Source organism: Haliotis cracherodii, unplaced genomic scaffold (genome assembly GCF_022045235.1).
Source record: "Haliotis cracherodii isolate W230 unplaced genomic scaffold, xgHalCrac1.p SCAF_16, whole genome shotgun sequence".
NCBI lineage: Eukaryota > Metazoa > Mollusca > Gastropoda > Lepetellida > Haliotidae > Haliotis > Haliotis cracherodii.
In genome coordinates, this window is record NW_027266271.1 from 15,722,226 (window position 1) to 15,747,073 (window position 24,848).

Here is a 24,848-nt window from a genome sequence, read left to right on the forward strand (position 1 = left end):
GAGCACCTGTTACGCCACTCCTCGATTGCGTATATTGCCGACAGTTGACTGACAATTAACCGCCTCCATTAGTACCCGCAGTTTATCTCCATTTGATAATTATCTGTGATTACATACAACGGGAACGGCCATACGGTGCATAATGCATTTATATACATCACAGTGTTACGGGTCAGTGGGATAGATTAGAGGTTGAAGCGTTAGCTGGTGCACTTAAATGTCGAGATTGAAAGAAGCATTATTGCAACGGAGAAAGGTTGTTTCACCGTACACCACCACAGGACTGCCGTACCTAAATGAATAAACAGCGTCCAGCTGTCTTGTCATGGCCTCGATGTTGGTTGTTTTTCACCCCTGCTGAGTGTACAATACTTGTTGTAGTACTATATTAAAGGACTGTTTGTTGGTACGTTGTATTTGTACTGACAGGAAGTCTCACTCCCTCGCTGTTATCCTGGTGGAGACTGTGTAGTTCATTAACTCGGTGACACTTCCGTGTATGTGAAGGGAAAAGAAACTGTTTCCTACAGCATAGCCGGTACTGAAGGTATACATGTCCATAAACTGACAACACCCAGCGTACTTTATTTCTTATCGACAATTAATTTTATTTTGCCATTGATATATTACGATGAATAGAATACTTCATTAGTATTACACATGCACATCTGTAAGATAAATGCGTGAGTCGCACATCTGTAAGATAAATGCGTGAGTTGGGTAAGAATAATATTTTACTTATTTCACGACGTATACGTGAGTGAGTGAGTTGAGTTAACACCGCTTTGAACACGATTCCAGTTATATCATGGCGTGTCAGCTTATGTGAGGGGAAAGCCCGAGGTGACGCAGGCCGTTAACCACTTTGGTGGGACCCACGAGCACGGGGATGGTGCTGATGAACCGGGGTGAGCTGTGGTGAGGTGAAATGGGGTTAACGTGTGCTTATTATTTACTTATATAACGACGTGCATTCAAGTATGTGTGGCCGGAATTATGCCAGTTTTATAGGAGATACCACGCTGCAGTTATAACACGTGTTCATTGTTTTGCTTGTTTGTTTGTTGTATAACGACGCACTCAGCAATATTCCAGCTATATGACTGTAAATAATCGGGTCCGGACCAGACAATACAGTGACTGACATCATGAACATCGATCCACGCAATTGGGATAGAATGACATGCTTCAACCAAGCCTGACCACCCGATGGTTTCACTGAATAACGCTTTCATATAGCGAAAAGGATAGTGGCTGTCTCAAATACTTGTGTTTTTTTCATTAATTAATGTTTATATCAAGTAAATGATATTGTCAAAGTAAAAAGACACAGTCGAACCTGAATGTTTTGGTGACACCCCCCCCCCCCCCCCCCCTCTCTCTAGCTATCACCCTTGCAGGTGTATGCATGGGGCACGGGTGGTCCAGTTGTTTATTGCCCGGTAATTCCCCGTGCAGAGTTGAGTCCCTTGGGCACGCCAGAACTTTAAGATTGTGGGTTTGAATCCAGGTTTGTCCCGATTATGTTTATGGGTTTGTCAGTGTCATGTCCGTGCTCGAGGGTTTCACCAAAGTGGTAAACGTCAGAGACCTGCATTACGTCGGGCTTTCCTCCTAAATCAACCTGACATGCCGTGATATACTGTTAAAAGTTGCGTTAAAACCAAAGTCACTCACGTAAATGTGAATATACAAGAAAGCAACATGTTCGCATAGTTCTGAACTCGTTGGAAGAACATTGGAAACATGAAAGTTTTTATGGGTTACAACTTCTTTTCACATTTCATGGCTATTTCTTGCCCCTTCATTATAGGTTTTGTAACATCAGGTGATATTTCGTCTATTGCAGTTTGATTATTTAGCCTGTACCTTTAGAATACAGTACCACAAGTTCTCGTGAGGACGATCTCTGCCGTAGGTCACATGTTTCAAAGACAAGCAACCGATTTTTGTGAGAATCCGTCGAACGCGAACTCGCGACCTTCCCATTGTTAGCCCGACAGCTAACCGACTGAGCTACGTTCACACTGTGAAACTACCAGCAAATTTACCTAGTCATGTCTACGACGTCACGGAACTGAACGAAAAGGGTCGAATAGGTGACGGAATATGTTCTTACTTTACTTTCCCAACCTCGCTGCCTCACAAAATGGTTCTTTTCAACATACATTACGGTTTGTAGAAATACTGTTGCAACACCAGATCACATGGGATCTTGCAACGTCGAGAAGATAAAAACACACACAATTATTTCATTCAATCTCCATTGTTCACAACGTACGCATGCATTAATGATCTTTTGTCGAGGGCGCCTGTTTCGGGACATGAAAAACACGGGGAACAAAATAATTCGACACCGGTAAAAGTGTCTCGAGCTGTCATTCTCCGTGAACTGCGAAGGAGGCGGTGTTTTGATTGTCGCAGCGACACGAAGATAACGGGTAAGATTTCACAGTTACGTTCCGCTGACGGTTAACTTATCTGTGTTTGTATAATCGGAGAAGCAAATTAATCCACTGTCACTTTACCTTTATTTCTTTGTTTGTAAACAAACCTGAAATTGCACGAGAATGCACGTGCTATTTCACGATTTTGTTTGAAGACATAAAATAGCTTGCATTACCGTGGTTGTTTTTTTAGCATTGCTAATTTGGCTATCCACAATAAAATAAATAACATTTGCTCGTATATTTGCTTAAATGTCTTTAGTTCACAAAGTAAATTATACTTATATTACTGATTTTTTTTTTACAAATTCGAGATTCGTATTTTCTTTTTAGATCTACACTGCAGTCATGCAAAATGTATGTTTATATTTAATTCTCATATTATGTTTTCATTACATAAATAAATGCCATCAGGTTTATGACGATTCTTGAAAAATAATGTCATTATTAATGTCCTATTATGTCAAATGAAAGAATGATACAGATTGTTATTATTAAAATAACATTAAATTCATTGCTGGTAATACCAGTATTATATATATACAGATATATATTTTTTAAAAACTTTTTACTTTATGATTACTATAGGATGATATTTTTTTTCATGTGATAATAAGAACCAGAACATTCAATTACTTTTGTTGTGCCAATGTTTATCATGTTTATTTATGTCTGCATTCCATCTTGAGATATTCTTCCCACAATATACTGTATGTAGTTCACATATGGTTTGGTCATAATTACAATGTTAATGTATTTATTTGAAAAAGTTTTAATTATCTTAATTAGCTTTCTTTCTGGATTCATATAACTGGTGCTGTTAGCATGGTTAGGGTCGTGGTCAGCTCAGATACTACAGTAATGTACCCCAGTCTTTTTCTGTATACATGAATGCACCCTGGCTTGGCAGTATAACATTGGAGGAATGACAAGACAATTTTCACAATGCATGAAGCCAGTTATATTTCGACTTTCGCATTAACTCAGTCCCATGTCTTGTAAGCTCAGTAGCAATATGTTCTTCGATTTTGGGTAGGATACATTTGTATATAATGTCTACCCCAGGTAGATATCTGTAGTAGCTGTGATGACGACACCAACAGCCAAGTCGATCTAGAGGGGGTGGATTGCATTGGCAACTTTGCACAACCTTCTGTGTGTGTTGATGGTGGAGGTTAGGGTGTAAATATTTCATTTTTGTTGACCAGCTCTTATTGTTTTATTACAATGTATGATACAAAGATGGAGGTATGTTAAAAAAGGACCTCCAAGTTTGTTAAGGAAATGACAAAAGATGTTGGAGATGGACCAGAGTTATCATGCAGTAATATTTTAAAGTGTTTTGTTGGTAAAATTAAATTTAAAGCAAAGATTGAAAACCCCCCGAAATAACTCTTTGTATTGCACTCAGAAAAATGTATTGAGTATCTGCAATCTAACTAGCTGTTACTTAAAATAATATCTTGCTGGGCCGGTATTCTTGAACTACCAAGGTACAGAGTCTGATGTGCATGATACACCCGGGGCAGGGCTATCGACATACCTCGGGTGTGAAACCTGTCTCTTAACTCATGTGTTTATGAACAGCATGTGTGTCAACTTGTGAGTCAACATTCTGGTTGTGCGGTGTGTCAAAATTGGCCAGTCCCACTGTTATTGCAGGCAGGGGATACAATTAGACTCGGTTCCCTTTTCCTCCCAAATCTCATCTCGTCCTCAGTGTTTATTTACCAGGCATATTGAGATGAGAAATGTCGTCCCTCTGTCCACAAAGTTCTGATGGTGTCTTTTCTTGCAGAGTTAAAAAAGTGCTACTTGTCAGAATGAGATTATTTTTTCTTAAATGTTGCTGATAATTGAAACCTGTTTTCATCCTTCATAAATTGGTAGATGCTACATGCATGTGGTAATATAAATAGATATGAAAAAAATATGCAGCTATTTTCATGATACATGTTGTGGAGTCTGTCGTCTTATTACAATTTTCAAATGACAATAATCATTTTAAGATTAAAAAAATAAAATATTACAGTTCTTGTTCTGTTTCACCAGACCAATCTATGTGCAATGATTGTGTTACTGTACTTTAGCATAGTGTGTGGTGATCTGAGCATAGAGAAAAACCTGGTGAATAACGTCTTATGTTAAAATAAGAATTATGCTTAAGAATGTAGTTTTATAATGCAGAGAAAAAAGAACATTGCAAAAAATTGCAGTAAACTAAATGAAATTAAGTCACTGAAATATATAAGTTAGCAAGTTCAGGAAAAGCAAAAACTGTTTTTTAGTGTATGAGTTGACAAGAAACAATTGTGATGATTTCTGCAAATGTCGCGATGTATTTTGTGTGACATTTTGAAATCAGTATGTAATATCTCTACACTATGATGACTTTAGCAAGTGTTTTTGTTCTCTGGAATGATTTGTTTGTTATCATATGTTTAGTATTGCAAATTTAATAGTACCTGTAATATTTCTATGAAAAATCAGAAAATATATAAACATTTATCAATCTTATTGGGTTCCATGACCTTCTAAGCGGACAGCTATAGCTTGTCAATCAACCCATCACCCTATTATGTACAGAAAAGGGCATCTAGTTCACAATTCACAAAATATTCCAATGTGTTAGTTCATGGTGGGAATATGAAAACAACCATGCTCCAAATTGCTAAAAAATGACAGAGCCTAATGAGAAATATTATTCTTTCACAAGTGACTTTAAGAAAAATGACAAAGAATGGATTTGAAATTGTCAACTTGCACCTCAAATCTTATGGCACAAATATTAACATAGCGGGAGTCTGTTTTCACAAGCTGCCTCTGCCATGAGCTTGTTATAACAGTAGAGGCCTGTGAGCAAGTACTGGGGTGATGGGAGGCTGGTACCAAATGACGAGAGACAAGGACAGGATCCGTACCTAATTAATTACGTCCTAAGTTTGTCTCAAAGGTTAGCTAGAGTTTAGGTCATACAGTACTTGAAGCACTTCATTTGAACAATAGATGACTCTCATGTTGATTTTGTTTTTTAAAAAGTATGAATTCATTTTTTGGAATTATTTTTATTAGAAAGAGTATCAAGGAAATGTGTTTTAAGATTTAAGACTATTTCCATCTTGGATTCTTAGGTTTTCAATATTCAGTTATCTCCCCTCTATATATCAGGATCCTACAAATTATCTCTGCTGGGGATTATAACATTGCTACATGGACTGCATGCAGGTCTAGGGTATTAAGTGTGTGGAAGATGTGGTGTTTGGTTTTGTCTGTTTGTTTGTTTAATGCAGCACTCAGCAACATTCCTGATCCTGTTAGTTATGGCTTTAGCATCACTGTATATCAGGGTTGTAACATGACTGTGACATGGCTGAGTGAGTGAGTGAGTGAGTGAGTGAGTTGGGTTTAACACCGCTTAAACAGTATTCCAGTTATATCGCGGCGTGTCAGCTTAATGTGGGAGGAAAGCCCGATGTGATACAGGTCTCAGACGTTTACCACTTCGGTGAAACCCACGAGCACGGGTATGGTGCTGACAAACCTAGAAACATAATCGGGGCGAACTGGGATTTGAACCCACAATCATAGGTTTCTGGCACGCCCAAGGGACGCAACTCGGCACAGCAAATTGCGGCGCCTCTAAATTAAATATACAAACACATTCCTAAAACTTTCAAATGTGACCACTCCATACATGTTGTATTTAGAATGTTTTATTTAGAACATGAACGACCTGTGAAAATCCGGGTTAGAATAGGTCTTCAGCAACCCACGACTATGCTTGTTGTAAGAGGCGACTAACGGGATCGGTTGGTAATACTTGCTGACTTGGTTGATGCATGCCATCGATCCCAATTGCGTGGATTGATGCTCATGATGTCAATCACTGGATTGTCTGTTCCAGACTCGATTATTTACATACCGCCGTCATATAGCTGGAATATTGCTGAGTGCAGCGTTAAACAACAAACAAACAAACAAACTATAACATGAACAGATTAATGGACTGCCCCCACCCATTCTTTTCTTCAAGCACCCCCATCTGTGCAGATACAAAAGGTTACCCTAAGGCGCTGTCTGGCAATTCATTTAGGGATCAGACATGGTTTAATTAAAGGTCAACACACTGGAATGATGGTACATACTACACTGGGATGTGAAGATAATACAGAGTCGGGTTTCACTCTTTGTTTGGTACAAGAATGTCTTGGTATTGGTTTACCTGATAACTGTGTTGTTGTTTTGTTTAAATGATAAACAGAAGTTTCAGTCAGCATGGCCTTGATTTGATTTTTGTTAAAAGGGATTGATTGATTTTGTTTGAGTTATAAATGATGATAAAAACTTGATGACAAAAGTTAATAAAAAATGAAATAGAAAACCAAACTGGTTAAATGAAAAACATAATCTCTTTTTGCATTGTGATTTATCTTGAGAATACGAAAACATAGCTCTTCTGTTTGTAACAATGGCTATTATTCATGTGTAATTATCATCCTAAAAACCTTTCATAATTGTAATGATTATCTCTCAGTACCAATGTTCAAATCCTGCCATCAACAACACCCGGCTCATATTTCAGTGACATTTTTTGTCATATTATAAATGAAGGAAGCAAACTATGTCGTCTCCACGGATACCGCTCCCTTCTTTCAGCAACAGTCTCGGAAGTGATGTCACACAAAGTTCCTCAGTTTCACCCAAATCATGTGACTAGAGATTCTATATGAACTTATATCAGCCAGAGGACATTTACTACTTTTTTCATTACATTTTGAAAGATGGTATATTTGGACACAGAAGGATATGGATACAGTCACATTGTTAGACTCTGAGTGAGTGATGTTTTACATTACAAATTTGAAGACAGCCTTTTATTTTTGAAACTTAGAATATTCTTTAGATTTTTAATAACTTAAAGGATGAAAAATTTGATTTTGGAAAGATCTTTATGTGGAATGTGTTTCCCCCAGTACTTCTGTGTTTATTATAAGCATGGGTTGTTAAGACCAATTCGAAGCCAGATCTTTACAGGGATTTGGTCTTTCTACCCACATTAATCGGGACCTAGACTCAGGCAAATGGGCAGCCCCAGCAAATTTGTTGCAAGTCAATCATACACAACTTTCTTTCTCCGCTAAAACATTATATGAACTGTCAATCTAGAAGTCAATGTCACAGCTGCACATAGCACTAATTACAACCTAGACAGGAAATATGAGTCCGAGTGTGGAGTACAGCCCCACTTTAAGGTGACAAGCTGTGATGTAACTGAAATAGCGTGGAACAATTGGATAGATGAACAATCGATCCCAAATAATGAGGATTAACAAAGTTAGTTTAATGTGTGATTCTGATCTTTTTTAAAATTTGGATGGCAATTGTCCGTCAGTAAACAGTCAATTAGTTGAGATTCAATTGCCCTCCTGGAATTTCTAACCTTGCGTCAGTGTCCGTTTGACAGTGTCTTCTATTTTGGACACTTCTATATTCTTGTGTCATATGTATTTCCCCATTGTTATGCTGTGATATCAGAATCCTGCACACTGATGATAACAGGATAAAATGACCATTATGTAAGTGGGGAAATACGGACAATAACAGCCAGTCAAGACATTGTCAGGTGGTGTATAGTGACGAGGAAGTGAAGGAAATTACGTACTTCCTGTGTGGAGAGCTTGCTGCTGTTCAATACTACTAGTATATTATGACTGTGGTTTTCATTGACATATGATTCTACTCATATTGATCTTGCCGAGAAAGCATAGGAATTACTGATAATTCTTACAGCAATTACAAACACTTCATGTAATTAGAATATTTTTTCTGGCTCTATGTATACATATCTTGGCTTGATGAAGACTTTCATGATGTAGAAATGTATATCGATGCTATAAATGTATATGTAGCCTGTCCTGGTATTGGAAGACACTGATTAATCTTTGAGATGGGCATTAATCTTTTATCGACTGCCTGTGTGGTCTAGTGGTAGAGCCTTCACCAGGAGAGAGGAAGGTCCGGGGTTCGATCCCCGGCCGCGTCATACCAAAAGACGTTAAAAGATGGTACTTGTTGTTACCCTGTCTGGCGCTCGGCATTAAGGGGCTAAAACAAGGACTGGTCGGCTCGGAGTCAGTATACTGTGTCTGAGTGGGGTATTCATGTTAAACTGCGGCATGGTATCTCAGTGGGTTAGCACTATAAATCGGCATCAGTCCGGACTAGTACGAGCAGCCAAAAAAACACACACATGTACATGCATGTCGCTATATAAGTGCAATAATCTAGGACGCGACGTTAAACCCCATTTCACCTCACCTAATCTTTTATCACTTGAATGAAACAGAGGAATAGAATTTCATATACTTTGAAATACTGTCAGCTCATGTTGTGACTGAGAGTGTTTTGAAATGAACAGTTTAAGAAATTGAAATATTCTTCTTGTCATTGTGTGAATATATTAATTGGTGATGACGGAATGTTTCAAGCTCTGACTTTCATTGAGTTTGGCCCCCACTCTATGAAGTTTCATATGCCAATGATACCTGTGTAGAATAGGTCTTGAGCAACCCATGCTTGCCGTGAAAGGCGACTATGCTTGTTGTAAAAGGCGAGTAATGGGATCGGGTGGTCAGGCTCGCTGACTTGGTTGATGCATGTCATCGATCCTAATTGTTTGGATCGATATCTCATGATATTAATCACTGGATTGTCTGGTCCAGACTTGATTATTTACAGACTGCCGTCATATAGCTGGAATATTGCTGAGTGCGGCGTTAAACAACAAACCAACCATACTCCAGTGAACTCACACAAAGTGAATGTCAATTTTTAAATTGAATCTTTTTCATTTATAATAATCATTGAAAATACACAATAATAAGCTAAGTAATAAGTATTTTTACCGATGTTACTTATTTGACACTTAGAATCATAGATATACTCTATTGACATGATTAACAATAAATACTATTGAAAAGGATCAATGACATTGTACATAAAGTTGAAAATGAGTTGTACTCACAAACAGTAACTTTATCCCATTTCAACATGATAAGGTGTCTGTCGTCACAGGAACATCACCTTCTTTCCCCAGTTCCTGTCCGACTTAAGTCAATGATCTAATACCCTACCCAGCAGAGAATCCTCTGAGTATTGACACGTGTGTTATTGTGTTGTATGGGAATATTTGTGTGAGGTGGCCTATGGAGAAATGTGACACACCCAGCGCTGAGGCTGCCTTTGGAATGCACATGTCAGATAAGTCTGTTAATTATTATGTTTGGTGTCATCCTGGTTAAATGTTGGGATGATGCAGTACAGTATACACCCTGAGTGACACACAGACAACAATGGCTGTAGTGCTGTGTTGGTCATGCTTCTATCGTTTTAGGCTGTCAGGCGTGAAAAGCAACATACTTATTGGTTTATTACGAATTTGGCATAGACCACACCCAGAGCTGGTGATCTTAAGCTGAACTGATGTATGTTGAGCGGTGGGCTTGTATTCATTTGATATCAATGTATATATTAATACACCTGAAGCAGTTTCTTGTGAGCGTTTAAGGTAACAATCTTTCTTCTGGATCACTCAACACATATCATATATGGTACTTGGTCTCTGAACATGTGTGTTACTTATTAACAAAATAAAATTAAAATTGTCAGTAAATGGTACAGTATGATGAGTAAGTGATGTTTTGATGGCTAATTGAAGGTGAAATATCAGTATTACAACCCAAAATGCCAAAGTCTTTTTAGCATTTTTGTTCTTTTATTGGGACACTGTTACTTATATAATGATTGAAATGTGGCAGGTAATATTATATTGAAATATGTCTGTGTTGCCAGAAGTAAGCCACAAAGGAAGATAGGTACATAGTTGCAGATGAAGCATACATTTCACATACTGGCACTGTATATTTAAAATTAATGATCAATTACATATGTAACATGGACACACATACAGGCGACCCAAAGCTGGAGAGCTAGTGATATATTTAACATGTATAAATGATGGAATTTTCATATGTTTGAAGGATATGGTTAAATATGTCTTGGTTCCTATAAATATTGGGATAAACACTGGTTTAATAAATCAGATCTGAGGCAAGATCTGACGACACCTGCATTGGTCACATCAGGAACTTTCTGATCAGCAACGAGGCTGCTAATTGCTTTGTACCAGTGAGTGAAGCTTTCAAGCCAGCATATCTGATTTCTATGTCCCAAATATAAAGTAAAACGACACATTCAAAAATTAGAAAGTTTAGTGGCACCATGATATTTTAAATATTCCACACGTCCTGACGTTTCTGAGCGCCGTGGTTTCGTCATCCGAAAGGGAAGGAATATTTCTGTTCTATGTAGGTTTTCATTTGTTTAAATCAAAATTTCAAATTGAGGCAATGAAAAAAGAAAGAAGCCGGATCAGTTAAGAAAGCTGACAGCAGATTGGCTCTAGAAGACATGCAGCCTTGTTTCAGATTAGATGGTCAAACTTCTTCCCGTGTTCACATGACATGACCTTCTATAGGTGTCCTCAGATCTTAATACAGAAAGGTAGTGTATCGGAGTTAATGATCTGAATTTATGTATTATAATATCCAGGGGTTAGTTTCACAAAGTCATGTTGTTGTTATGACGTGTCATTACTCAGTTCTTTGTTTGTTTTGTTTTTTGTTTAACGTTGCACTCAGCAATATTCTGCTATATGACTGCGGTCTGGAAAAAATCAAGTCTGGACCAGACAATCCAGTGATTGACATCAGGAGCATCTATCCACACAATTGTGATTGATGACATGCATCAACCAAGTCAGTGAGCCTGACCACCCGATCCTGTTTGGTCGCCTTTTACTCGATTCATCCATATATTATTATTATGATCATAGAGATACTTTGTCGATTGAGGTTGGCTGAGGTAACTATTTCATTAAAAAAATTTGATCTAGTGAATGGAAATGCCACTTTAATCATATGTTTATCTTGAATTTAAATATACCGTATTCGACGTAATATGCGCCCCGCTCTAATAAGCGCCCACGGCGATATTTGCTAATATATTGGTAAGTGAACAATCTCAATTAGCACCCCTTCCAATTGATCAATGTACACAAGACTTATTTTTCATGTATAATACGCACTCGTGTGTTATATACACCCTTAATTATGAGCAATTAAATTCTGGAAAAATATATCTGTCGTATATAAACAGTTCAGGCCGTCAGCATAAACCACGAAATATATCTTTCAACCCTGTTTTTTTCACCAAAATAATATTCTAAGAAGAGCCCCCTATTTCTAATTTTGAGAGCGCCCTGGGCGCTTATTACATCGAATACGGTAAATACCAATAACCTGACATGTAAGTATTGGGAATACCTCTTCAGAGGCGGTTATAGGTCCTTCAGAACTCAACACACCAAGTGAATATTGATTTTGAGCTTTAATGGTATTGGACATATTTTCCTATCTTGAACTGTAGAAATATGGAGGAACCTGGGACTTACTGGCCATAAGAAAACTTAGTTCTGGCTATATAATCTTAAATCTTCAAAACAAAGGTCCAGCATGCTGGTCATCAGAGCAAACTAAATGGATGGGAAGGTCAGGCTCAGTGACTTGGTTGATTGTATACCCATGTATCCCAAATGTGTAAATCAATGTTCATGACGTCAATCACAGGATTGTCTGGTCCACGCTTAATTATTTACAGACTGCTGCATATTGTTGGGCCAAACAAACAAACAAACAAACAAACAGACAAACTAAGGCTGTATCAGATAAAAAAACTGCATTAGAAAGTTTGGAAGAAACAGCATTTGTGAGTTGGTCATTTCACATTGTGATCTAAAAACTTATCTTTTGTTCCATCTATGGATTTTGTAATGCACTATTACATGGGTGTAAAATTTATGATACTATGATCAGTCATGTGGAAAATAGTGTTTGTTGGGTAATAGTTAAAGGCCCATACACTTAAATACATTGTGCTGTAATAACCACAAACACTTTGTGAAATATACTGTGGGTGTACCTGTGTAGGCAGATATCTTTTATATTCACAACTTAAAAGAAGTTATAGAACACCGATTCTTTCATATGACTATGCATAGATATTCTGTCATGCATTGACAGATTAACTATAGTCATATGAAGGAATCAGGTGTTTTTTAACTTCTTTTGTGTAGTATTCATATAAAGGGCCGTCAAATATCAGAATAATAAAACTCTGAAAGCATGGTAAGGTTGTGTGAATTCTGTCAGTATTGTGAATGTTATGTTCTGTGTCCCATCACAACGTATGACAGCTTTTGCGTTAAGGCTGATGGGAATCAGTGTATTTATATATCTTTATATATGGTCGTGACGGGCAGGCCTGACAGACTGCGGTTGTAAATGGCTCCATCATACTGAGGGCAAGAGCAGGCGTGAGACAGGGTTGCTGTCTTTCCTGTAATTTTTACAGGTCGTGGAACAAAAAGGTTTTTCGTGCCACCATTTGGGGATGATTATAGCCTGTCGTGACTGTGACTGACCTTCGCATTTGCATGTCAGCTTGAGAGTACAGACATATCCTCCAACACTACAACCACTGTCACAGACAAGGATCAGTGGTCTCTCGTACTTTCAACATCGTTTGCTCAACTTGTCTTGGTGAGTTTAACACTTGTACATATTTAGTCTGTGTCTAAATATATTCAAGGGCTTTGTTCCTGAGCATTTGTGGACATTTTGTATATGTAAGATCTAAGTAAATTATTATTTTTCAAATGTTGTGCTTTAAACGTGAAGTAAGAATTTTGCTCAAAAGGATGTGTTGAGTTTTGAAGGAGTAAGTACTGAAGAAATAATTAGTTTACAAATATACTTTGTGTTTATATTGTTTACTGTATATTGTGAAAAGTTTTTGTTTCAAAAGTTTTTGGGGAGTGAACGATTGAAAGAGTTAGTACTAAAGAAATTATTGGTGCACAAATATATTTTGTGCTTTTGGTATGTTTGATGTATGTTTGATATATGTTTGATATATGTTTGCAGTATTATGGGACCGGACGATACATTAAAACCTCATTAATCCAAACCTTGTTAATCTGGAGACCCTGTCTTGCGTAAGATAACTATACATATATGTGTTATCATAGAGATACTACCTACGAATCCTTTGTTAAATTGGAACTTGTTTAATCTGGACAATTTCCCTGGGATCATTATAGTCCAGGTGACTGAGGTGTCACTTTATGCAATTCATGCAGTGTTAAAATACACAGAATCTCACCTAAGTGTGTTTAGATGTCAAATATATCAACACTAGTTCATAAAATTTTAGAACCTTGAGGTTTGCATAAAAAACATAAATTTATTCATCTATTTATCATCCAAATAATTCTTTGATCTTTTTCAACTTGAAGCTTACATTGTCTTGTGTATAAAAACTGCAGCTAACCAGCTTCAGTGGCAGATAGATTAGTGATGTCATCTGATTGTGATGTCATGGTATTCATGTAAGAGATTGTGATGCAATTTCATTTCTTTACTGGGAGATATCACTTGATCTTACCCAAGCAGGGGCAGTCGGGTAGCCTAGTGGTTAAAGCGTTCGCTCGTCTCGCCGAAGACCCGGGTTCGATTCCCGACATGGGTACATTGTGTGAAGCCCATTTCTAGTGTCCCCCGCCGTGATATTGCTGGAATATTGCTAAAAGCGACGTAAAACAATACTCACTCACTCACTCACTCACTCTTACCCAAGCCATATTTCCTGTGGAAGCATGTGATATTTGTGTGCTGATTATGCATAGCATTCAACATTAACTAAATTAAACACATTTGAGGTTGGTTTTGTGACAGATATGCTAACATGTTCAAGAGAAGCTGTCAGAGATTGAACAAGATACACATGCTAGTATGGACAGAATTGTGACACAGTTTGATTTTTATGACAAGATGATTTACTGAGTACTTAGGATATAGTTCTGTCTGCTTGTTTTGAACAAATTTCTGCAAACAACGTTACACCATTATGAACAATAAAGAATTCCATGGGGTGTGTATGGAGTAATGTTCCTGTAAGCACGTTCCCAACAATATTTTTGAGATTAACAGGCTTACAGTTTAGGAAAGTCCACACAAATGAGGTGCAGTTTAATGTGACCCAGATTAGTGAGGTTTCCCTGCAGACGTTGATTGTGACACACTAAACATTATTGCCGATATCTTGTGTTGGTTTGAGGAAAGAAATGTAATATGGGTGTTTGTTTCCTGTTGCATGGATACTGTGATCAATTGTGGCCTTGAACTTGAGTTCTCATTACCACAGTTGCAAAGGATGGATCGGTTCTATGTTGCTAAAGAAAAGGCTCGTTTCTTAATCAATTAATCATTGCCTTTTGAAAGGAAAAGAAGAGGTGTGTGTTCTGAGTTATGTTCTCTTGCAATGAATAATGTTAATTCTATGCAAGTTGGTCATGACATTCAATGAAGGATAGGTTATCCTTGAATCGCATGAGTTTCAGTGTCTTTTGAAGTCAGTGAGTGAGTTGGGTTTAACACCGCTGTGAACAGTATTCCAGTTATGTTCAGGTGTTCAGCTCAATGTAGGAGGAAAGCCCAAAGTGCTGCAGGTTTCAGACGTTTACAATTTTGCTGAAACTCATGAGCATGGGTATGGTGCTGACAAACCTAGAAACATAATGGATTTGAACTGGGATTCGAACCCAAAGTTATAGGTTTCTGACGTGCCCAAGGGATGCAACTCTGCATTGTGAATTGCGGTGTTTCAGACAACTGAGCCACCCAGTGTCTTTGGGAGTTACAATATCCATGCTCAAAAGTTAATTTCACAGTGAGGATGCAGTCACATTTACACTTGAGTTGCATCCCTTAAGATTGCCCGCATCCATTGTTCCTTGGTAAGAGCCCTTATTATGACCAAAAGTTTGTACAGTACATGTTAATTCTTTCTCCATGGTGGTACATGCCTATGACCTGGGTCATGTTGGGCTTTCCACATCAAGCTGACAAGCACTGATATGACTGACATATTAACTGTTCAGAGTGATGCTGACCTAGCTCTCTCACTGGAGAATTGTGTGACTGTTGTGGGGTGAAATGGGCGTTTTTTTGCATTTAATATTATTGTACATATATAGTTGACACCTATTCAGTGAATCATTCCATCCCCAGCAGTGTTCATAGTTTAGATATTGAATCAGTGTGCAGGTTCAAAATTATTACCTAATTTTTCAGTACATGTACCATATTAGACGTAATAAGCGCCCATGGCGATTTTGCTAATATATTGGCTAGTGAACAATCCCAGTGAGTACCCCTTCCAATTGATCAATGTACACAAGACTTATTTATTCATGTATAATACACACTCGTGTGTTATATGCACCCTTAATTATGGGCAATTAAATTCTAGGAAAATATATCTGTCGTATATAAACATTTCAGGCTGTAAGCATAAATCACAAAATTTATCTTTCAACTCTGTTTTTGCCACTAAAACAATATTCTAATAAGAGCCCCCTATTTCTAATTTTAAGAGCACCCTGGGTGCTTATTACGTCAAATACAGTAAATCTTATTTTGTTAAATCAGCTTTGATTGTGCGATGTTGTTTCAATGGAAACTGTATCTGGTAACTGTGTTGGAGCTTAATGATTTAAGACCCTGAACTATGTACTCTACATAACATTTTAGGCCCGAGCTGGTGATGTCTCCCATGTCAGACATACCTGGCCCAGTTAAGAATGTGACATTTGTCATCATGGGTCAGCTTCTCACCCCCCTCTAATGTGCTGATTTGTGGTGCTTCACATGGCGTAATAAAGGAAAACAGAGCACTGTCAGGCATTGGCTGGTGTTGTCCATTATGCACTGTCACACCAATTGTCTTGAATACCTGTGTTACCATCTTGCACTGTCACGCCCATTGTCTTGAATACCCTTGTTACGATCTTGTACTGTCACACCCATTGTCTTGAATACCTGTGTTACAATCTTGCACTGTCTTTCCCATTGTCTTGAATACCTGTGTTACAATCTTGCACTGTCACACCCATTGTCTTGAATACCCTTGTTACGATCTTGTACTGTCACACCCATTGTCTTGAATACCCTTGTTACGATCTTGCACTGTCTTTCCCATTGTCTTGAATACCTGTGTTACAATCTTGCACAGTCACACCCATTGTCTTGAATACCCTTGTTACGATCTTGCACTGTCTTTCCCATTGTCTTGAATACCTGTGTTACCATCTTGCACTGTCACGCCCATTGTCTTGAATACCTGTGTTACCACCATGCACTGTCATGCTCATTGTCTTGAATACCTGTGTTACCATCTTGCACTGTCTTACCCATTGTCTTGAGTACCTGTGTTACCATCTTGCACTGTCTTACCCATTGTCTTGAGTACCTGTGTTACCATCTTGCACTGTCCTTCCCATTGTCTTGAATACCTGTGTTACCACCATGCACTGTCCTTCCCATTGTCTTGAATACCTGTGTTACCACCATGCACTGTCCTTCCCATTGTCTTGAATACCTGTGTTACCATCATGCACTGTCATGCCCATTGTCTTGAATACCTGTGTTACCACCATGCACTGTCATGCTCATTGTCTTGAATATCTGTGTTACCACCATGCACTGTCATGCTCATTGTCTTGAATACCTGTGTTACCATCATGCAGTGTCTTACCCAATGTCATGAAGGCCTTCATTACCAACATTCACCGTCTTACCCATTGTTTCAAATACTTCTGTACAATCATGCACTGTCTTTCCCATTGTCTCAAATACCTCTGTTACCATTGGGCATTGTCTCACAATTTGTACCATATGAAATTTAGGTTCTGGGTTAGAATAAGTGTTAGTTTCTGAGGCTGTGTGTGTCTTATTTGTAAATGGAAGTGAAGTGGATCCATTAGTTTATGCATTTTTTTCGTTGATCCATTTGAGTGTTTTTCGCTGCTGTTTTGGATGGTCAGGGATGGTTGTTCTCTGGTGTGTGTGTTTTTTTGTGTGTGCGTGCATGTGTCCTTTAATCAACTGAAATGGCTTTAAATTAAATCTATGCAATATAACTGGGATAGTGTTGAATTTCAACTCACTGTAATTCTAACTGTAAAATCCATCTTATAGTGTGGACGTTTGATGACAAATTAGTTGAAAGAACACATCAAGACTTTCACAGATTAATTTGTATACTACTCAAAATAAGTTACACAACACCCGATTGTATGATATGACTAGAGTTAATCTGTCGTGACATGACAGATTAACTATATTCATTGGGAAAAATAAGGTGTTCTTTAACTTCTTTGAGTAGTATTTATCGAAGCTTGTGTCCCAGGTATCCTACAGAAGGACGAGGATGAGGAGTGGATGGTTTTCGATGTGTGACCTGGTTCCCGTTCCACAGGCTGATCGTAGTGCCACGACAGTTGTAAGTCTATGTTAAAGTATGGGAGTTGTGATAACCTTGGCGCCAAGATCGCTTTGTGGTGTTGTGCTCATTTCTAGACATTGTTATTAGAGTTGTGTGTGAAACTGAAACTTTGTTTCCATATAGGTTAAGAGGGGTTTTGGGGTAGCCAAGAGGTTAAAGTGTTTACTTGTCACACCGAAGATCCAGGTTTGATTCCCCACATGGGTGTTATGTGTGAAGCCCCTGCCATGATTTTGCTGTGATATTGCTTAAAGCAGTATGAAACTATACTCACTCACTCACTCACTCACTCAGCATTATCCAAATTATTAAATTGGAGTAGAAAAACAAAATGAATTTTGAATGGCTTGAATCTATCTTGCCCTAACTGCCAACTGTCAAAGCATAGTCTCCACTTATAAAGGGAGATTCTCGCATGGGGTTTGTGGCAACCTCTTGCGATTGAGTTTTATCGTCTTCTTGTAGCATGTGAATGAGTTTTATTGTCAGAAGTCCTGACTTGTATTGATTCAGAGATGCATGCAACATGTTGCTAGCGGGTCGATTAGATTACAACTTTGCCTGATGCATGTGACAAATTGCAATCAACCAATCCAAATGCACATATATAGCTGGTAACACTAGACCTACCTACAGTTGTTTGTGTAGGACTTGCTTGTGAGCAGACAAATTCAGTTGTAAGTGACCTCAAATCTTTTCTCATTTGATTGATTAGGATGTTACTACAAATATCCCCTTGAAAAGTCGCCTTAACAGATTTCATTAAATACTACTCAAAAGAAGTTAAAGAACACCTAATTCTTTCAGATTACTATAATGAATCTGTCTTGTCATGACAAGTTAACTGTTGTCATATAAAAAAGATTCTGTGTTATTTCACTTCTTTTGAGTAGTATATTATGTAGATGGCATCAATAAAATGTATACTACTCAAAATAAGTTAAGGACCACCTGTTTCTTTCATATTACAACAGTTAATCTGCTGTGAGTTGTATAATGTTGAGAGGGTAAGATTCAATTGAACTTCTAGGAGTGTTTGATATGCATAAAATATATTAATGACATCATTGTGAAAATGTTAACACATGCATGAGACCAAGAAATCAAGAAATCCACAAGAAAAGTTTGTTTCTGGTAGTATTTGATAAATTTTATCTGTCAGATATCACCTCATTTTGTATGAACATTGAACTGAATTATTTGAACAACATAGACATAGCATATGTGATATGTCATAGCAACGGGTTGGTTATTACCCGGCAAGCCGGGTGTTATTCACACACATGCTGTTTATAGATGTTGGCCATGCATGAGCAAGCGTTGTATTGTTGAGACTTGTGTGTAATGCTTTTACTGAACATAACTGCCAAGGTTAAGAGGCCATTGCTGACATGAGGAAGTGACAGATTTTAAACAGTAGAACTGACGGGGGAACAAGACTTTGGCTTGAAATATATTTGTGGCCAATGCAAGGTGTTTAGGTGAGTATTTAGAAGAGATGAGTATTGAAACAAGGTGTGATACTGTGTTTGCTTTTCATGTCTTAGTGTCAAACAAGATTTCTGACACTCTGAACTGAAAATAGCCTGTGAGAAATGTTTTTAGATGGTAACTATGGAGACAAGCATTAATTCAGTTGATTGTTGTTGAGGAAGAATTTTCACTTCAAGATATTTTTGTTACTGTTCTTTTGAAATCATATTTTGTTGGAGATGAGTGAGTGTTATCATAATTATGCAATTGTTGGAGTGAGTGTGTGAGTCGGATCTTATAATTTGGCTGTTATGGAAATGCATGAGTGAGTGAATATTGGTTTACAGAACTTCAGTGCTTTTACAGCTATTCATATATCAGTTTTTAGTATGAGAGAGAATTGGTAAAGCACTTGGTTAAAATTGTGGGATGGGGGTATTTAAAGATCTTGGTTCATTTGTGTCGGAGAAAGGTGGGGTCAAGAGAAGGGTGACCCTTGTTCGTTTGACAGCCATGATGGGACTTAGGCAGGGAGGGGGAGTGTCGCAGGTTAATTTGTTAGCCTGAGAAAGGAGGAGGGAGAGGGGTGGGGGAGAAGAGAAAAGAGGTGAAGGAGACAGTCAACATTGCTGACATAGTGACACGATGCAGGGGAAAAGCCATCAACTTTGACAGACTGCGTGATATTTCGTGCTACCTGCCAGTCACGGATATATTTGGGGTTAGGCGTTTGTTCAAAAGCTGGACAAAGCTGTAATGGTCATTTGCTTTATAGTGTTTGGATTGTCAGCAAATTCTACCTTTTGCTCCAGCTGTGGAGAGTTATGTGTCCCATCATTGGGAGTTGCTGCTTCAAAGACAAGGTGACATTGGTCGAGGATTATCTTCATCTTGGAATTATGCTTTTGTGATGAAAGAAGTCAATTTTGCCAAATTCTTTTTTATTTGTTTGAAAGATGTTGTGACTTCCTAAAAACTACCTGTATTGTTTTTTCATTTTCAAAGATGACATACTGCACAGTAAATATTAAAGTACACAATTTTTTGTCAGTTTGTGGAGTTCAACCTATGTTTTAAGATTTGCTGTTTACGCAGCCTGTATTTGGAGGAAGGCGGAAACATTGACAATTCGTTATTTGAAGAAGCTTTTTCATGGATTTGATGCAGATGACTTCAAGATTAATTTTTTTCATTAACTTTAATGTGCCCTGTGTACTTGTCATTGGATTACAAGACCAGTCGTGAAAACCATCCTTGAACTAGTTCCAAGATCAGTGTGACAGTAACACTATTGGCTGGCTTTCTAGTTGAAAGTGTTAAGAGTGTTAAGAGTTTACATCAACATACTACGACGAATACCTCGGACGTGTGCTTGAAATAAGGAAAATGCCAGGAAAATCGTACAAGTAAGTTGTGTTGGTATTAAAATGAGTGATTTTGAGGTGATTTGATAATGCAGTGTCAATATTAGAGACGTTATTTTGGGACCCGTTGCACAAAGTAATCTTAGCGCTAAGTGGATTGTATCTGCCATACTTAAACACTGACTTATGACAGTTGGAGTGCTAGGATCACTTTGTGGAACTGGGCCCTGGATTGGTTCCTTGGTGTCATCGTAAGAAACTTTGTTAATATGAAGTTTTGGGGCCCATCATATATTCCATTGTTGAATCAAGTTTATAGCAGAAGATCATAAGGCCAGAAAGATTCCTTCCCGACCATGGATATACACTGTTTTAGATTATATATCAAGTTTGTGGAGTTTGGGTGACCATGGTAACTGTTTGTGCGTATGACAGTAGCTGATTTTCATAAATATGGACTCACATTTGCCGACAGGTATGGATCATGGTTACAAGAGTTTATTTTATTAGAAAGTTAGTTAAAACATTCTTCCAAATTTAGAAAAGTGTTTAAAAGAATTAATCTGAAAAGCACTTTTTTATTTATCCCATGGAATGCAAAATCTTACATGTTTTCCACCAAAAAGGTCCATACCATTGGTTAAACTGCATTAAAAAAAAGTTGACAATCTCAACAAACACTGACACAGGTCACAATGATAACATTTTAAAAAACAAAGCAACAAGAAATTTCACCTACAAACCAGGATTTTTCACGAGAAAACTGTCAACCTGGAAATAGGTCTGACCTGAATGCTGCAGTTATCTTGCATGTACCTATGACTGAAAAGTGACATCAAACCCCTTACTCCAGACAGTATCTGTGTCAGTTAACTACAATACACTCTGACTGGTTAACAATCATCATTTGTGGTTATTCACAGGAGTTGTTAGTATGACACTCAGCATGGTACCAGCAAACCCCATGACCTGTGAGAGGAAGGATCCTGTAATCTGACCACTCATGTTATAGTCTGAGTATTACCACAGCAATAATGAGGGCAGGGGTTGTAGAAACTCAATGGGTGGTGATATGCAGTGGATAGACTTGCACAAGTCTCTCAGGAATAATGGTTGTTTGTTTTGATCATGATTCCTAGATTACGTGACGCGTGAAAATTCCATGGTAGAATAGGTCTTCCGCAACCCACGCTTGCCATAAAAGGTGACTTATGATGCTTGTCGTAAGAGGCGACTAACGGGATCCGTTGGTCAGACTCGCTGAATTGGTTGATGCATGTCATCAATCCCAATTGCCTGGATCGATGCGCATGCTATTAATCACTGGATTGTCTGGTCCAGACTCGATTATTTACAAACCGCTGCCATATAGCTGGAATCCTGCTGAGTGCGGGGTTAAACAACAAACCAACCAACCTAGATTATGTAAATATTAACAAGTTGTCCCTGTGAAAGACTGGCATCTCTAGAATTGCTGATTATAAAGATTATGAGAACAACTACCGGGTATACATTCTTGGCCTTATGATTCAGTACAGCATTGAAGCAAGGCTATGGATTAGACTGGGCCACTCCTACAGTGATCTGTCTCACAGTCCATGATTAATAATATTTTCTCTTCTGCCCAGTCCTTAATGTAATACTATAACCCTAAATGAAGCAAGTCTAGATTTTCAAGGTTTCAACTCCTATCTCTCTGGGGCTCCTTCTCAGTTAAAATGTAGTTGCTTGTTTCTGTGGCATGTGTGTGTTTGAAGTTTAACGTTGCACTGGCAGTATTCAAGCTACATGACAGCATCCTGTATATCAATTCTGGACTAGACAATCCAGTGATTGATATTATGAGCATCAATCCAAGTAAGGGCGTGTTGATCTGCCATCAGCAAAGCCACAGAGCCTGACCAAGCAATCCTATTCTTCCCTCTTACAACCAGCAAGGTGACCAATTCTAACCCGGAGTCCCCACAGCATCTTATCTGCCGAAACATTGTGAGAATGAAAATAAAAAAAATATTTTATATTTTAACTTAGCCAAGCTGACTTTCCCTCAAATGAAGGAAGAATTTTCTTCTACCAGCCCTAATCAATACCTCTCACTACATTGTATTATCATCTGGCAACATATTTATGTTAAAAACAACATCAAAGGCGATTTCAAGGATTTGCTTTTGAAATGATCTCTGTTTGTTTGGGGATTATGAATATAAACAATTTGGTAAAATATGCCTGAACATATTTGAGAAAATATTAACCCACAGATGTGAAAAAAGGGAACATACTGCATATCGTGGATGTGTGTGCCTGTCGACTGTTTCTGTAGTTGCGACCTCGGACCATGGTGTATGCACCGCTCACGTCAAACGGCACATCCAGCATTCCTGCGTGACTTTTGTGTTTTCCCAGGGTTGTCTTTGACAGCTTAAAACAAGTGTGCAGGCACTGCCTTGTAGAACGTCAGAACAAACAAAATACTACATCATGTTGCTCACGATATATGTGTCCCATCTTTCGTTTGCATAAATTCTCTGATACACGTTTATATGTCACACTTTCGTGACAGTGACGTAAGTTGCGTGACCCCTGGTGTGAGGCTGGTGGGGACAGTCCTGAGGAGTTGTTGCATTGTCATGCAAATGTAGGCATCATCACTTGGTGGGACAGGGGGGCACGGGTGGCCCAGTCGTCTAAGGCGCAGCGATTCGCTGTGCAGAGTTGCGTCCCTTAGGCACGCCAGAAACCTATGATTGTGGGTTCGAATCCCGGTTCGCCCTGATTATGTTTCTAGGTTTGTCAGCACCATACCCATGCTCGTGGGTTTCACCGAAGTGGTAAACGTCTGAGACCTGCATCACTTCGGTCTTTCCTCCCACATTGAGCTGACACGCCGTGATATAACTGGAATACTGTTAAAAGCGGCGTTAAACCCAATTCACTCACTCACTCACTTGGTGGGACAAAAGCTGAATATTACATCTCAAACTACCAGACTTACTTTAATTTGGAACTCTGAAAAACTGATTTTGGTTTGCCCAACTTCCACTGTTTGTGAAGGTTGCAAATGAATCCAACATTTTATAAAATCAGGGGAAAAACATAAAAAAAGGAATGAAAAATGTTTTTTTACTTCAGTCAATGATTTTTTATTTTCTTGGTTGATCGATTGGAGCACCCCAAAAAAGTAGTGAAAAATAAGAATATAAACTTACATTTGTATTTTTTTGGTCCATTTTCTGGTTTCAAAAGTTAGGAAGGTTTTAAAAAGATACAATACAAGGATAACAAAGTATCTGTGGTTAAAAAAGTAACTTGAAATTTGATTTTGATTTTTTTCCCTTTTCCATCGTTTGGAAAGTGTGGCACATACGTAAACCATCGATTTATCAATTTTGAGCAGGAGGGCCTGTGATACAATTGTATAAAGAAATGGTGAATCATTTCTGAATGCTGTAGGCATCCATATGATGCTTCTTGATTGATCAGAACACTGGCTTAGGGAGACTTTGGTTGTTTTTGCAGTAATGTCTGAAGCTGTTGTTTCAGTTGCTGTTGCTGTTGGATATGGGATATAAGGTTTTGTTCCAGAGTTTTGCACTCATATAGTGACATGCACGCATGTGGGTATGTGTGCGTGCATGAGTGCTTGCTTGAGTGAGAGTAAATATATACCCCCTGAACATTAGTTCTGGGGGAATCGATATACCAGCAGTATTTGTTCCTCACAATATACCCAGGATGAGGACATCCTTCCCTCGATAAATTTCTACATATGAATTTTTATTCCTCTGCAATATTTATACCTAGGACTAATTCATCGCTCACTCTTACTAGTCTCGGTCGCCGCGAATAGCTGCAAAATTGCTGATGCGGCGTTGAGCAATATTCACTCACTTACCAGTCTGGACTAATGCCTTTGTTTAATAGTTTTATGGTGCTAGTTTGACATGAACACCCCATTCAGACACAGTATACTGACTCCGAGCCAACCAGTCCGTGTTTTATTCCATTAATGCTGAGAGCCATACAGGATTAAATTAGTACCATCGTTGATGCGGGATTGAACCACCGACCTGCTGCTCTCTGAGGTGACTCTCTATCCACTAAA

At 38.3% G+C, this 24,848-nt stretch overlaps 1 protein-coding gene across 3 annotated transcripts in view; it reads left to right on the plus strand.

Moving 5' to 3' along the window:
* Positions 1 to 2,357: 2,357 nt before the first annotated feature.
* The window catches only part of LOC139463873 (PTB domain-containing engulfment adapter protein 1-like), an 81,262-nt gene continuing 58,771 nt past the window's right edge, over positions 2,358 to 24,848 (plus strand). Inside the window, exon 1 of one of the 3 annotated variants that reach the window (XM_071245279.1) lies at positions 2,358 to 2,441. Coding sequence is in view for 1 of the 3 variants with exons in the window: in XM_071245276.1 (XP_071101377.1) it covers positions 7,254 to 7,282 (29 nt within the window). In the remaining 2 variants the exon portion in view is untranslated. Of the gene's footprint in view, positions 2,442 to 7,199; positions 7,283 to 24,848 lie in introns of those variants that run through there. The other 2 variants (XM_071245280.1, XM_071245276.1) reach the window with 2 other exon arrangements.